The sequence below is a fragment of the Myotis daubentonii genome, chromosome 7 (assembly GCF_963259705.1).
Source record: "Myotis daubentonii chromosome 7, mMyoDau2.1, whole genome shotgun sequence".
NCBI classification, from domain to species: Eukaryota; Metazoa; Chordata; class Mammalia; order Chiroptera; family Vespertilionidae; genus Myotis; species Myotis daubentonii.
In genome coordinates, this window is record NC_081846.1 from 32687463 (window position 1) to 32703399 (window position 15937).

At 47.1% G+C, this 15937-nt stretch overlaps 2 protein-coding genes, 1 long non-coding RNA gene and 1 other non-coding gene across 6 annotated transcripts in view; 2 read left to right on the forward strand and 2 right to left on the reverse strand.

Moving 5' to 3' along the window:
• The window catches only part of NGEF (neuronal guanine nucleotide exchange factor), an 84992-nt gene extending 83990 nt beyond the window's left edge, over window positions 1-1002 (reverse strand). For 2 of the 3 annotated variants that reach the window (XM_059703564.1, XM_059703565.1), the window contains exon 1: window positions 815-1002. The gene's annotated coding sequence lies outside the window, so the exon portion shown is untranslated. The remainder of the gene's footprint in view (window positions 1-814) is intronic. The other variant, XM_059703563.1, reaches the window with a different exon arrangement.
• Window positions 1003-1091: 89 nt separating this feature from the next.
• LOC132237944 (uncharacterized) lies at window positions 1092-4217 on the forward strand. Its single transcript, XR_009453697.1, has 3 exons — window positions 1092-1180; window positions 2783-2933; window positions 3997-4217. It is a non-coding gene; the product is annotated as an uncharacterized LOC132237944 (long non-coding RNA).
• Window positions 4218-8179: 3962 nt separating this feature from the next.
• NEU2 (neuraminidase 2) lies at window positions 8180-15434 on the forward strand. The gene is made up of 4 exons (XM_059702476.1): window positions 8180-9344; window positions 11939-12091; window positions 12852-13057; window positions 14340-15434. Exons 3-4 carry the CDS (start codon window positions 12857-12859, stop codon window positions 15276-15278), a joined length of 1140 nt encoding a protein of 379 aa, XP_059558459.1. The 5' UTR covers window positions 8180-9344; window positions 11939-12091; window positions 12852-12856; the 3' UTR covers window positions 15279-15434.
• On the reverse strand, window positions 12076-12209 carry LOC132238957 (small nucleolar RNA SNORA36 family). The gene has a single exon (XR_009453923.1). It is a non-coding gene; the product is annotated as a small nucleolar RNA SNORA36 family (small nucleolar RNA).
• Window positions 15435-15937: the final 503 nt, after the last annotated feature.

The window sequence follows — 15937 nt, forward strand, 5'->3', positions numbered from 1 at the left end:
AGCCATGTCCCCAGACATGGAGTCGCACCAGGCTTTGGCTTGATGCCAGACAGGTGCACAGTCCAGAAGGTTCAGAGGGGCGGAGCCTTTTGTTCTCTTGAGGTGGGACCCTGAGCGGCAGGGGCCAATGTAGTAGGGTGGCCTTGCAGGAAGCTGTCACCTCATGGCTCCCAAAGACATCCCTCTGCGCACCTTCAGAGCCAAGTTCCACAGGTGTGCTTCCCGACCCCGAGAATGGAGCGGGCGCTCGTAGCAATCACAGTTTGTTTGTCACTTCACAGTTTACATGCAGGAGGTTTATAATTAGGGCTGGCGACATGGTTTGCGGCCTGCACGGTTGCACAGGGCCCTGCTCTTAGAAGAGCCAATCGCTTGATTTAAGGCTCTGATGTTGCCATTCTTAATTTTAAAATTCTTAATTCTTGAAATTCAGAATAACTTTTGAACAAGGGGCCCCACATATTCCCTTTGCTCGGGGCGCTGCAAATTATGTAGCCAGTCCTGCTTATTGTCTCACTTGCCCCCACAGCCATCACAGGAGAGGAGCCGGAGGGAAACACTACCCCAGTTCAAAGATGGTGAAATTGAGTGCTGGCAGGAAGCGGGGTGCATGAAGCCAAGATGAGACTGGATCTGGGGAGGGAAGTCTGGGCTGCTCTCTCTTGGAGTTGCCTCTCAATGAGCAGGGGTGGGATGGTGTCCTCTCCCTCACACACCGGCCTGGGGTCTTTCCAATCCTGTCCTGGCCGCAACCTCCATTCCATCTCTCATTTCATCTCAGTTCATTTTAAAAGTATGGAAACTATTTACTCACCTGCCAGTGAGGAGCTCCTGGGGCTGGGCCTCCCCGATGGCCCTTCCTTCCTGTCCTCTGTCCTGTCCACTGGCCTGTCCCCAGCAAGATCCACACGCTCTCCGCTCTGTCGCGGAGAGCCCGCAACAAACACTCTGTCCTCTCCTGCAAAGGCTCCCTGGGAAGCATTCCTGACCTTCAGACCTGCCTCGGCCCAGAGCTGGCCCCATGCCCGTGACAACCACTTCCTGGCTGGGTGTTTACCTTCCTGGGCCCCATGGGCCCAGCTAGGGTGGTGGCCACATACCTGACCCAGAGGCTGTGCGGGAGGGAAGGCATCACCCTTGCTGGAGGCTGGCGACAGCTGGTACTGTTCCCTGGTGCAAGGTAACTCTGATGGTCCCTCAGCACACCTGACCGCCCCGCCCCTTGGCCTTGGCCAGGCAGACACACAGCTCTTGAATCCGAGGCTTGGGAAAGGGCTTGGGGTCCTCTAGGGCTCCTTTCACTTCCTGCATGTGGCCATCATGCCTCAGCTTGGTCACTTCCAGGAATGGGACACTTGCTGCTTTGGGAGGGAACTTGCTCCATTATTATTATTATTATTATTATTATTATTATTATTATTTTCTAATATCTACCTTCTATTCAGTGACAGGTACTGGGCTTAGTATTTTATATAATCACTTCATGTAATCCTTTCGTAATCTCTATGAGAAGAGAATTATGCCCATTTTAAAGATGCAGAAACGGAGGCTCAGAAGTTAATGATCTTGCCAAAGCCGCACAGCTAGGAAGTTGGGGGTTCAAAATTCAAACTCAGGCCAATTGGTACCAAACCCTAGGCTCTTAACCACTACCGTCATTTGCCGAGTTTAATGGCCAGAATGTCCATTTTTATGTCAATCTCAAATCAGCCACTGTATTAGCCACTGATTGCTGGCGACAAATTAACACAAACACAGTGGCTTCAAACAACACACATTTGTTTCCCACAGTTCCTGTGATCAGGAATCTGGCAAAGCTAACTGGGTTCTCTGCTCAGGGTCCCTCACAGGCCAAAGTCAAGGTGCCGGGAGGGCTGGGGCCGAGTCTCAGAGCTCCACTGGGGAAGGATCTCCTTCCATACAAGGTTGTTGGCAACATTCAGTTCCTTGTGTGCCATAGGACTTAGCTCCTCACCAACTGTTGGCCTAAGGCTGCCACAGAGGCCTCTCCACGATGCAGCCTGTCACCAAGGTGAGCAACAGAGAGAGAGTCCAGGAAGACAGAAACCAGTGTCTTTTGTAATCTTCTCACAGAAGTTACATCCCATCACTTTTGCTGTCTTCTCCTCATTAGCAGGAAATCATCAGGTACAGCCAACACTCAGAGGTAGAGGATTACACACAGATGTGAACACCAGGAGGTAGGATTGCTGAGGGCCATCTTTGAAACCTGTCCATCACAGCCACCTGATTGCCATAAAACAATGGTTTCAGTTTTGCCTCTGAAAGCCAGATAGAGGTAGTCTTTTATCTACCCATCCATCCATTAATTCATCCATTCATTGATCCACCTATCTGTCCATCCATCCATCCATCCATCCATCCATCCATCCACCCATCCAATAAACATTAGAGCAGGACATTATCAGCCAGACCCCACATTAGGCTCTGAAGATACCATTAACTTACTCTCCCTATCCCCAAAGACTTCCAGTTGAGCCTTCACATATGAAGGTTTGAGGTGGTGGCCTCTGAATGCTCTGTTCTTCAGGGGCATTAGTTCTCTTTCTTCCAACTAGTCTTCATATGTCACACTTCTGAAATTCCTTTTCCTCCTGCTCACTCCCCTGTCTTTGTCTAATTTTTTAAAAAAGCGGTCGCCAACCTTTCGGACTTCACGGACTACCGGTTGGCTACCGCTGCATGCGTTTGTAGGGTTAGATCCGATTTTTTGGGTTGATTTTCTCCCTTTCTCATTAGTAATTTTCCTGTCTCCCTTTAGCTCCTGAGGGAAGCAGGGCCACAGCTTTTTGGAGACACCCATCTTGCCATGTGCAAACAGGACCAGCTCAGAGTTGTGCCTGCAATTCTCTCACTCCAGCCTCACCCTCCTGTGGATCCCATTTGCTGACTCTGCACAGGTCCTGGGCTGGGTGAGTGAACTCTGAGAAGAAGGTGACAAGGTCTGTGGAATTTGGCTCTTAAGATGTGCAGCGGGATGTCTTTGGGAACTGGAATTGTAAGTCTTTATATGGGAGACCATTCATTTCATGCATTTGTTGAGCACCTAGAAGGTGTAGATATTGTGCTAGGCCCTGAGGGTACCACTGGGAGCACCTTGAAAGTGAGTCTCATTTCTTTTTTTCTCCTCCACTCCATCTCTTCTTCAGAACAGGCCCCCTCAGCTCTACCTGGACCAGTGGTCAGCAAACTCGTTAGTCAACAGAGCCAAATATCAACAGTACAACGATTGAAATTTCTTTTGAGAGCCAAATTTTTTAAACTTAAACTATATAGGTAGGTACATTGTTATTAACTTAATTAAGGTACTCCTAAGGCTTAGGAAGAGCCACACTCAAGGGGTCAAAGAGCCGCATGTGGCTCGCGAGCCACGGTTTGCCGAGCCGCAGTTTGCCGACCACGGACCTGGACCATTGCAATGTCCTTTAATGGTCTCCTGGGTTCATTCTCTCCCAATTGCTTCCAGTCCTTCCCACCCCATCCCACTCAATATGCCATGTGAACATGCTGACACAGTCCTGAACCTGTCACTTTCTTCTCAAAAACATCTTATGTAACCTCTGTTAACAGTTTCCTGAGTATTCTAGAAATGTTCTCTCTACATCCTCTCTCTCACCCCCTGCACCCCCCTCTTACACACCTACATCCTTTTGTTTTATTTAGGCAGAACCACAGCATGTATGTACTATTCTGTATCTATTGTCTTGGTACTTTTCCAATTCAGCACACCTTCAAATCCTTCCCTCTTTAATAATGGTCGATAGTTCTGCTATAGGAATATTCTGGGATGATACTGAGTGCAGTAAACTGAGTGTTAGTATTCCCTCAGAATTTAATGTGGAGACCTAACTCCCAAGGTGATGTATTAGGAAGTGGGGCCTGTGGGAGGTGATTAGCGCATGAAGGCGGACTCCTCATGAATAGGTTAGTGCCTTATAAGGGAGACCCCAGAGAGCTCCCTTGCCCTTCCACTAGAGGGAAGACGGCTACCTATGAACAAGGAAGCAGGCTCTCACCAGACACTGAACCTGCCAGTGCCTTGACCTTGGACTTCCCAGCCTCCAGAACTGTGAGAAATAAATCTCTGTTGTTTATAAGCCCCCCAGTCTGAGGTGTTTTGTTACAGCAGCCTGAATAGGCAAGACATGAGAAATCATTTCAAGACCCGAGATGCCCTTGACCAGAAGCTTTTGTGATGTTTTCTGGGTGATAATTTCTGATAGATCATTAATGGACTTAATACTCATAAACCAGCTATTTTAAGGTGATTATTCCAATTGCACATTGGCGGGAATTGAGTGGTCAGGTATAATAAGCTTAATTCATTATAAGAGATTTAAAAAAAGATTTTCTACTAACTTCCATGTAAAGTTTGCTGTTGGGAGTGGGAAGAGGAGAGAAATGTAAATGTTTAAAATGTAAATGTTTTAGAAATTGCATTTTTATTTTTAAAAATACATTTGAAATACATAAAGACAAGGGACCAGGTCTGGTCAAGAAAAAGAACTGAGCAGAAGCTAGGATAGTTGCCATACATCTATTGACAACCTTTGGGCCAGGCTGTATTCTAAGCACTTTACATGAATTAACTTGTTTAATCATCACTACAGTCTTATGATGAAGAAGCCAGACATACAGAAATTAAACAGCTTGCCCAGCGTCACATGAAATTTCCTGAACATACAGAAATGCTGAATGTAGACATATATGTATATATATGTCATATGTATGTATTATAAATATATATTTGATTTCAAGAGCAAGGAAGATAAATCTCTAGATGCCATAAGTTAATAGGTAATTCTATATCTACCCTGGTGAGTTAATGCTTCAGGAACTATTACGCACATGGCCAGGGATCTATTTGTTTTAAGTTAACAGTTGTGGGGGAACAAAAATCAAAGCCTTTGAACTTGAACACAACAGGAAATTGGGAGAGAAATTACAGTGCAGAGGTTAAAAATTGTCCTAGGCAATTTCTATGAGTAGAAATAGAATTACTTACAAGAACATAGAAAATCTGGGTTTGCACATGAGGTTTAAACCTTCACCACTCATGAAGTACAGAGACTCTAAGATAGAAACAGAGGAAGAAACTTGAGAAATCGTGAGCCCTTAACACTGAGGTAGAGGCAACTTTGGGGAGGTTTCCACAATCTGGGGCACTCGTGGGAACACCTCCACCTCCACCACCTCTGAGAGATAATTCCCATAGAGGATGAGCTCACACACAGAAATTGTAAAACATTTGAGGAAGACCAATATGAAGAATATAAACAATTATGAATTATTAAAATAGATTATAACAAGTTATACAGCATTTGAGGAAATCCAATTGAAGAAAAGCATCCCACAAAAATGGGGAAATAGAAACAATGGGGTAATATAAAAAGAGACTTTAAAATAAGTATATTTGAGGTGTTTAAAAAGATAAAGGAGTAAAAATCTGTAAAAACAAAAATAGGAAATCATTTTTTTTAGAATTTAAAACCACTTTTTTAGAGTAGTTTTAGGTTCATAGCCAGATTGAGGAGAAGGTACAGCGACTTCCCATATACACCCTGTCCCCACCTATGTATAGCCTCCCCCATTACCAACATTCCCACCAGAGCAATATACCTATAATAATAAAAGGGTAATATGCTAATTAGACCAGACATCCTTCTGGACATCATTCTGGACAAAGCCAGGGTCAGAGGGAAGCCTGGGTCCCGGGTGCCAGAGGGAAGCTGGTGCCGGCAGCTGGGAGAAGGAAGGCCTACTCTTGCACGAATTTTGTGCATTGGGCCTCTAGTTTGTTATAATTTATGAACCTACATTGATACATCATTATCACCCATATCCATAGTTTACATTAGGGTTCAGGCAGTGTTGTATGTTTGGACAGATGTATAATGATATGTATCCATAGAATATTATACAGAGAGTATTTTCACTGCCCTAAAATTTATCTATATTTCTCCTATTCACCCTCCCACCTCAACCCCTAGAAGTCACTGACTTTTCACTCTCTCAGCAGAATGTCATAGAGTTGGAATCATGCAGTGTGCAGCCTTAGCAGTTGGCTTCTTTCACTTTATAGTATGCTTTTAAGGTTTCTCCATGTCTTTTCATGGCTTAATAGTGCATTGCTTTTTAATGCTGAGGAATTTAGTTTTTTAAAAAAAGTAAATTCAAAGAGGAACTAAATAGAAATTGTAGAAATAAAAAACAGCAACATTGCATTAGAAAAAAAAACACAACACCTCTTAGGTAGACACAACTCTAGATTTAGTGATTTGGAAGATATAGCGGGTAAAGGACCCAGAATGAAGCACCAGGAGGCAAAGAGATGGGAAACATGAAAAATAAGTCAAAAGACATCTGAAGAACAAACCAAGTATACATTGAAGAGGCTGTTCTAAAGGAGAGAGGGGAGGAGAGGCAATGTTCAAGCATTAATGACTGAGAAATTTTCACAATTGAAGAAAGACTTGTCCTCTGAGTTTGGAAAAGCATGCTGAGTACACAAGGTAAATAAAAATGAATGCACACCTGGACAACCCATAGTGGGACTGCAGAGCATCAAAGGTAAGGAAAAGTCATAAAGGTAAGGAGAGAAAATAGATTACTATCAAAATAATGATGATCCTAGCCAGCCAGCACTATCCTGCTTCCTTGCTTCCTCAGACTCAAACTTTGCACTCACTACATGCTGCTGAAATGTTCTACCTCTGTTTCTGTAAATTTTACTTTTCTTCCTGGTCTAGCTCAGGTCATAAGCCTTCGTCCAGGAAGTCTTCCTGACTACCCCTGCTCCCACTTCCCCTTGTTCTTAATCACTGTCACCATTACAGTCCGCCCCCAACTCCTGGGTGATTGGCTTCTGTTTCTTGGATGTTTGTCTTTCCTCCCACACACACAAATAATAAACATGGGAAGCTCTGGGACCTTATCCAGGATCTTTCTCTCCTCCTTCCAAGTTAGTATGGTGTTGGCTACATGTATGTGTTCTGTGAATACATATATATTTTAATATGTTCTTATTGATTTGAGAGAGAGAGGAAAGGAGAAGGAGAGACAGCAACATCGATCGGCTGCCTCCCGCATGCTTCCTACTGGTTATTGAGCCTGAAACCTGGACATATTCCCTGATGGGGAATTAAACCGGTGACCTTCTGGTCAACCAACTGAGCCATACCAGGCAGAGCTCAGTGAACATTTTTGAACACAATAAATTTATTATCCTTTGGAGTCAAATATAAGTTAAATTTTCATGCTGAGTCAAGGTCATTTTTATAAGCTCGTTGGGCCCTTTTGAAAGCCCTTTTGATGGTCTGGCCAGGATAAAGTGAGTAGGCATTCTTAGGCCACATATTATTACTTATCATCATTTAAAAAATAATGTTTTGTTTTGTTTTCTTTTGTTGCCTGGCTGGTGTGGCTCAGTAGTTGTGTATCAACCTATGAACCAGGAGGTCACAGTTTGAGCCCTGGTCAGGGCACATGCCCTGGTTGTGAGCTCAATTCCCAGTAGGGGGCATGCAGGAGGCAGCTGATCAATGATTCTCATCATTGATGTTTATATCTTCCTCTCTGAAATCAATAAAAAAATATTTTTAAAAAATGTCTTTTTAAACTAATAATTAAATCATATGTGCCTGGAAGAGTACAGGAAGTAAATAAATATCATTTGTAATCCCACTAGTTAAAACTGACTACCGATAGTATTTATTTATTCATTCTATATTCACTGGATATTTGCTAAGTATCTATTTTGTTCCAGGCACTGTGCTAAGTTTCAGGGGATACAGCAATACATATTTGGTATAATTTTTGTTTATTTTTAATATATAATATGCAGATTTACAAAAGTGGGATCCTAGTTTATATGCTATCTTGTATCCCAACATTTTCATGCATTATCTTTAAAACATGGTTTTAATTAATCAGCTGCCTAATACTCCATTTTATGGATGTGTTATGATTTCTTTAATGAGTCACCACCCTACACTTAGCTCACTTTTAAAATACCCCTTCTATGGCCCATTGAATATAAAAGCATCAACTTCAAGGTGATTCCTGGACCTCCAGGGGATGTGAGTCAGAGCTGGGGTCTGGGTTTACTAGGGTGTTCACATGGACTTTCAAACATAAATTCCAAGGTCAGACCATGACCCTTTCTCTGCAAACTGATGAGAGGGTTAGACCAGAGCAGGAACAAGGGGACCCACAACTGGCCATCCAGGGGTCACTCTGACCTGGGGGGCAGCCAAGGAGAGCTGAACTTGGCTCTGAGCCACAGGAACCACCTAGAGCTGAAGATAACCATGGGCGAACTATGTCCAGTGGAGGGAAGGGAAATAAGTTAGGGAGGCCTCCCTCATCCCTCAGTTCTAGACTAAACCAAGAAGTGCGCTTTGAAGTGAATGGACTGCCTTCAGGTTTTTCCAGCTCCCGAGGCCTCACCCACACTGGCGGTGGACTGGGTGAGCTGGGTTATATTTTCTGACAGTCTGCCAGCTCCTGACTCCTCCTCCTGAGAATGAACTTGGGGCCCATGGATGGTGCTGTTTAGACATGTTGTGATGGATCCAGAAGAAAAGGGCTTGTTGCCATGGCAGTCCTTACCATGAGCTGATGCTGGGTTAAGAGATTTAGACAGGTTATCTAAATCCTCACAAATATCAGCCCTGCCTGGAAAGGCAGCCTCATCCATTCATTCACTGAATTGATGAGTATGGATAGAGCACTGATGATTGTCTGAAACGCCATAGGTACTGGGTTATAGTAACAGGTGAATCATATAGTCTGCTCCAGGCAACTTGGTCTACTGTGAGGTTTTTGTTCCCATTTTTCAGCAGAGGAAACTGAGGTCTCAAGAGATCAAGAAGGTTGCCCTGCTCACCTAGCTGGCCCAGGCAGATCCCAAAGAGGAGTTGCATCCTGGGTGGCTCCAGGTCCTCCTGCACGTCCACACCCTCCCAGGCCCTGGAGGTCTGTTCCCTGAAATGCACACACTTTGCCCACTGCATCCGTTTAAGAGGCAAGCCTGACTCAAGTGGCCTGAGGTTCACCCTGATTCAGCATGACTTATAGATAAGTCCTTCCCCGGATGATGAGAGGCAGTGCCCTCCAGGGCTGGGCTTGTACACTGACACTGCCTGGGGCCTCCCTCAGGTGTTTATAGGCACAGGCCCAGTAGTGGAGCCGTGAGACTCGGGATGAAGCCAGGTGAACACAGGAGCTGCGCTGACCTTCTCAAAGCAGGTTCCCACTGCCTCTTCTCGAACGCTCTGACGTCCAATCCAGGCCCCGGGATCCAACCTGGAACACTCCCTGAGGTAAGGCTTCTCTTGGAATTGACCCACCTGTTCCTTTGTTGATATAAACAAGAGTTCTCCTGTATCAGGTAATTACGGGGTGATGGTGCCACACTTGGGAATGCCTCAGACAGTGGCCATTTTTTTAAGTGTACTCATGGCCCCTCAACCCCCGTATGGTGCTCACTCTGTTTTGGGGGTATCCAGGGGACATGTTGGATGGGAAATGCGGAAGAAGGCTCAGATCAGCCAGTCCAGGAAAACTCTTCATTCTGCCCCCAAGTTATTGCTGGTCTGAGCTTGCAGAAGGCTGCTCAGGCCCCTGTCCTGCCGTGGGAGTTGGGAGAGCTCCTCTCAGCTTGGGGTGTGAATCCCAGCCCCGGGCCCAGGCTGCATTGAGCCCATGGATGGGGTTTTCTTGGAGGAGAGTGCTTTGGGCTTGCTGCCCCACACGCTTGCTTTCCTGGAACTGAGGGCAGACTACATGCGGGCCCCTGTCTGCTCTTTGGAGAGATGGCATTATTTCAACGTGGTAGCCAACAGGCCAACATTCCATCCAAAGCTGGCCCCAAGAACAAGGGCTATTCCTCTGGGGAAAGCTGCAAAGTGCGCCTCTTTCTTACTCCCAGAAGCACTGGCTGTCACTTATTGTGGGCTTTGAAAGGGCAGGGACCAGGCTGATGTGTTTACCTGTTTCCAGGCTCATGGAAGGTGTTCCATACAGATCTGAGTTGGCAAAGACGCCTCCTGAAGCAGGTGAGGGAATGCGAGTAGCCAGTGTGCTCCCAACAGGAGAGAGAGAGGAAGTGGGCAGGGGCCCTCCACCGCTCGCCTTTGGTTAGGAAGCATTCAGACCTCAGGGTCCCAGTTGTGGGTTTGTGGCAGGAGAATCCAGTGGTTAGGGGCACGTGTTCTGAAATAAGGCAGATCCAGGCTCAAATCCACCCACCTTCACCGACTTAAGGAAGTCATCCACCGCCTCCCTGACTCATTTCTCGGTTTCCCCATATCTGAGATGGGAGCACGAGAGCTGGCCTTGTAGGCAGAGTGAGGAGAAGTAAGATGCGTTGCTCCAGATTTGGTGCCCACAGACTACAAGCCATGTCAGCTGCTGGTAGCCTTAGGTGGACATCTGGAATCATCACTATTCAATCATTTTTGGCCTACCAAATGGCAGTTTTTCATGGTGCAAACTGACATTATCATTTCTCTGGTTGCCTTTGTGCTGCTGTGTGGGACTGGGTTGTGCCAGGGCCCCTGCCCAGCCTCCCCGAAGGAGTCAGGACCTAACTCGGTGACTGCTCTGGAGATGAAGGGGCCTATGCAATCACCTTCTTCAGCCCCTTTCTTGCCCGGCGGGGAGATGGACCTCCAAGAGGAAGGTTCTTGCCCAAAGATATACAACTTGCTGGACATGAACTTAGGCCCAGAATCTGATTCCTAATTCAGTTTTCTTTCCACTACCTTGGCCTGAAGCTGCTGCCACATTTGGAGCTAGGGCTGGGGTCAAGTAGGCCAGCTAGCTACCTGCATGCGGTGCTAAGGCATCGTGTGACAAGGTGCAGGAAAATGGCACCTTCCAGAACTGCCCTGAGAGGCAGGCTGTGTGGGTCAGAAGAGTCTGTAGTCCCAGCTCTGACACTGAAGGGCTGGGTGGGCTTAATTTCCTCATCTGTACAATGGGCAATGATAGCATCAACTTCATGGGGGTGTTGTGGGGATGAAATGAGTACATATTTGTGAATCATATTGTAAAATAATATAATTTGTAAATATAACTTCCAAAAAAGCTTTTTTTAAAAAAATATTATAGAGCACTTAAAGAGTGCCCAGCATTTGGTAAGGGTCACTTTTGTGTTTGCTATTATTATTCTAAAGACATTTGGGGATTGGTATTGCCGGTAAGTGTGTGAGTTTGGACTGGTGCTGAGTTACTGAGAATAGAGAAGAGCTCTCTAGAATGGACCCCAAGACCCCCTTTTCCTCTACCCCATCCCCTCCTGCATCAGCTGTGGCTCTAAATCTTTAAGAGACAAATACTTATATGAGCAGCCTGTGGGGACTGGGGTTAGTTGTCTTATTCATAAAGTATCCCAAGTTCCTAAACAATGTAGGGCACAGAGTAAAAGCATAGATTTCTCAAACATGTTAAATAAGTTTTAAGTAGATAATAACGTACACAGTGGGGGGAAAATGCAGGCAATGGGAACAGGTATACAGAGGAGAGGTGGTGTGCCTCCTAGGGCAGCTGCAGTTGCCCTGGACCTGTGCTGGCCCTCAGAGATCCAGATAGGTCACGGGGCCAGGTCTTCAGGATCTGGGCAGGCCGGCCATCAGATGCAGCCTTTCCTGGGGATGAGCAGGAGGAGGTTATTCGATGACAATCTCATCCCTGCTGCTCAGCTGAGAGCCATCTGCTCTGCAGCCAGCATTCCCTGCAGCTGGGGGTTCATCCCCCTGAAGGGGACCCCAGGTGGCTTAACATGGAGACCACTGTCACACACAGTCACCAAGTTACCTCGGGCCCTCCCTACCCTCTTTGATCAAATGCTTTTATTTTCTTTTGAAAAGCAGTCATGTATAAAAATTATTCATTGTCATTATATCTCCAACAGCCCAACAGATTGCCAAACTTCCAAAAGCTGAAGGAATTGAGTCATCTGCTAGTCCAAGCTCAGTCTTCAGTCCCTTCAGAATCACTTCTCTCTTGGACATCTTTAACCTGCTGATATATTTCCATCTGACCAAGCATTTTTGTAGGCTGCGAGGTAAGTGAATAGAGCAATGCTTTCTATCTGGTCATCCCCCCTTGACTGTGTTTCAATGTCCCCAAGTTTGATTAACAGAACAGGGAAGTTGCCCTGAACTGAACTCAACACTTTGGAAGCTTATTTTTAATTTTATTATTTTGTGCCTCTGGAGGACCCTCCCAGCCTGAGTGAGCTGTGGGAGCTTCTCTCTTCCCTTCCAGATGCTTCTCCCTCCCCCACGGGTGGAGCCCCCACACTGGAGGCGGCTAGGAAGTCAGCCTCAGGCAGCCTGGAGTGCAAGCCTGCAAAATCAAGCCCCCCCCCCCCCACACACACACTTTTTTCCTTTTTTCTAAGGTGACTTCCAGGCCTGCAGTTATAAAAAGTTCTTATGTGTCCTTTTCTGGCAGTTGGACAGCTGCAGAATGCCACTTGGCAAACACTCTTATCCAACCCAAGGCTTGGCATTTGATGGGAAAAGCAGCTGAAGGTTATCACAGATTTGTCCTAGCAAGGTTTAAAATTCAACACAAAATGTGTTTTTCCAAATACCCCTTCCCTGAAGTGTCATGGACAGAGCACTGCATAGCTCCATGGCAGGCATAGACAGGCTCTTGGGAGGTAATAAGGGGGTCAAACCCCATGGGGAAGGAGGACAGGTCACCAATCTCAGCCTCCTCGCCCTTGGAGTGGGCACCCCCTGCCTGGGAGGATAGCTCAGCCCCATCTCAGGATGTGACTTCAGGGAACTCATCTTCTCTTTCTGCGCCTCCCCCAGGCCCCATGGCATCCCTCCCCGTCCTGCAGAAGGAGAGAGTGTTCAAGTCGGGAGCACAGGCCTACAGAATCCCTGCTCTGCTCTACCTGCCGCAGCAGAAGACTCTGCTAGCCTTCGCAGAAAGGCGCAAGAGCAAGAAGGATGAGGATGCAGAGCTGATTGTCCTGCGCAGGGGAAGCTATGATGAGTCCACCCACCGGGTCCAGGTAAGGCAGGATGAGGCTACACTAGCTCTGCCGGGAATACGGGGACCATGCCATTCTTAGATGGCTGGGGTCTGGGGGACAGAGGGAAAGGAGACATCGAAACCCAGGAGGGATTCAGGGCCCTACCATGGATGGGGCAGAGAAAGTGCCCCAAAGTGGTCACCCAGAAAATGTGGGTTCCCTGAGACCAAGTTCAGTTGGCCTGGCGGTATCAGCTTCAGTGCATGCTGGGACAAGTCCAGGGAAACTAATGCTCAGAAAGGTTGTCCTGTGTGATTGAGAACCTGAGGGAGGACTAGTTTAGAATTCCATAACTGGGGTTGTAGCCTTTGAGTAAAATTAACCTGGGGAGTGGGACCTGGTTGGAGTGATTGCTGTGTTCTAAAGTCCCAGCATGTAGATCAAGTAATTGATTTTGACAAAGACATCCAAGGCTGGCGTATCACATATTACTATTAGTATTATCATTACTTTGTGGTCATTATTACATAGCAGCTGTTCAGAGCATGGGGTTTGAAGCAGATGGACCTGGGTTCAAGTCCTGGCTCTATCAATTAGAGGTATGGCCTTGGGCAACTCACCTTCCTTATCTAAGCCTTCCATTCTCCAGACATAAGTTGGAGATAATGACACCTGTTCCCCAGGAGTTTAGGGGTTAGGTTCTTGGCACAGTGTCTGCCTTTAGAAGGCTCACTGGGGGACAGGCGTTAATGAATGGGGGTAGATGGCAGAACTGTTACATATATGACATAGACTTTGGGATTATGGAAACTCCATGCAAGTCCTAGTGTCATGTAGCAGCCCCTCCCAGGCTGCATTAATAGAGTATGATTAATAGAAGATGGGAAGTGATTGTCATATTCTGTCCCACACAGGTCAGACTATTGTGTTACTACTAGGGCTTTACTTTTCAAGAATGGAAAGTTGGACTGGGCTGGTAGGTTGAGGGAACCAGAATGAAGCTGGAAATGGCTTGTGCCCAAAGGACCTCTGCATCTGAGGTCTAGCCCACCATAGGTGCTCTGATACATGTTGGTGGGAATGGAGGCAGCAGACATTCAGGAGGAGTGGGCTGCTGTGCAGGGGGTGAGGTGGAGCCTGGCTCCCACAGCTCTGGGAGGTGATGTGAGTTGAGCGAGTGGTGGATGAACACTTCCTCCATGACCTTTGACCTAACCCCATGAGACACCCCCCACTCCCACACCCCGCCCCACCGAGAGTGCAGCTCTGTCACTGGTCATTTCAAGGCAGTGCTTGTCTTTCTTCCTCTCCTCACATTCAGTGGCATGCTCAGGAAGAGGTGGCCCAAGCCCAGCTGGAGGGCCACCGGTCCATGAATCCAAGTCCCTTGTATGACGAGAAAACGGGGACCCTCTTCCTCTTCTTCATTGCCATCCCCAGGCAGGTCTCTGAGCAACACCAACTCCACACCAAGGTCAATGTGACACGGCTGTGCCAAGTCACCAGCACCGACCACGGCAGGTCCTGGAGCCCCACCAGAGACCTCACCGACTCTGCCATTGGCTCAGCCCACGGGGAATGGGCCACCTTTGCGGTGGGCCCGGGGCACTGTCTGCAGCTGCACAATGAGGCGCAGAGCCTGGTGGTGCCAGCCTACGCCTACCGGAAACTCCGTGCCCACCGGTGGCCCAGCCCCTCTGCTTTCTGCTTCATCAGCCACAACCACGGGCTCACGTGGGAAAGAGGCAACTTTGTGGCCCCGGAAACCGTGGAATGCCAAGTGGCTGAGGTTGGGGGTGCAAAACAGAGGATGATATATCTCAATGCTAGAAGCCCCCGTGGGGCCAGGATTCAGGCCGAGAGTGTCAACAACGGGCTTGATTTCAGGGGGGCCCAATTGGTCCAGAAGCTTGTGGAGCCTCCCCATGGCTGCCATGGGAGTGTGATCGCCTTCCCCAGCCCCAGAGCGGGGCCTGGCTCCTCAGACAAGTGGCTGCTCTACACTCACCCTACTGACCCCCGGCAGAGAACCAACCTAGGTGCCTACCTCAATACACGGCCCCCAGCCTCTAACGCCTGGTCCCACCCGGCCCTGCTGGCTGAGGGCAGCTGCGCCTACTCAGACCTTCAGAGCCTGGGTGTCGGCCCTGATGGCTCACCCCAGTTTGGGTGTCTGTACGAACATGATAACTACGAGGAGATCATCTTCCTCATGTTCACCCTGAAACAAGTCTTCCCAACTGAATTTTCGGCTCAGTGAGCCGGCCATGTGCTACCCCCTTTTCTTGTCCCCCTGCTCATGCAAATACCCTATGACCCAGCAATTCCACTCGGAAGTATACATCCAAGAGAAATGCACGCATATAGCTGCCAAATACACGGAATGAGCATATTTACAGCAGCTTCATTCATAAGAGTCCTAAACTAAACTTTTGAACAATAATAGATACAGAGGCAGAGCTGCCTCAAACAGATTGTCAAACTGCAGCGGGAAGGCCGGGGAGGGTTGGGGGGCAGGAGGGAGGGGGGTAAGAGATCAACTAAAGGACTTGTATGCATGCATATAAGCATAACCAATGGACATAAGACACTGGGGGATAGGGGAGGCTAGGGGACTGTCTAGGGCGGGGGGATAAAATGGATACATATGTAATACCCTTTGTAATACTTTAAGCAATAAAAAAAAATATATATATATACATAAGAGTCCTAAACTGGAAACAACCCAAATGTCAATTGAAAACAGAATGGGTAACTATACTGGGGACTATTGATGCAATGGAATATTACCCAATAATAAGAGAATCAACTACTGCTATACATAATAGTATGGTTGATTTTTCAGATGGTATGTTGAGTGAAAGAAGCCAGACTCAAAAGAATACATTCTTTATAATTCTATGTACATGAAGTTCAAGA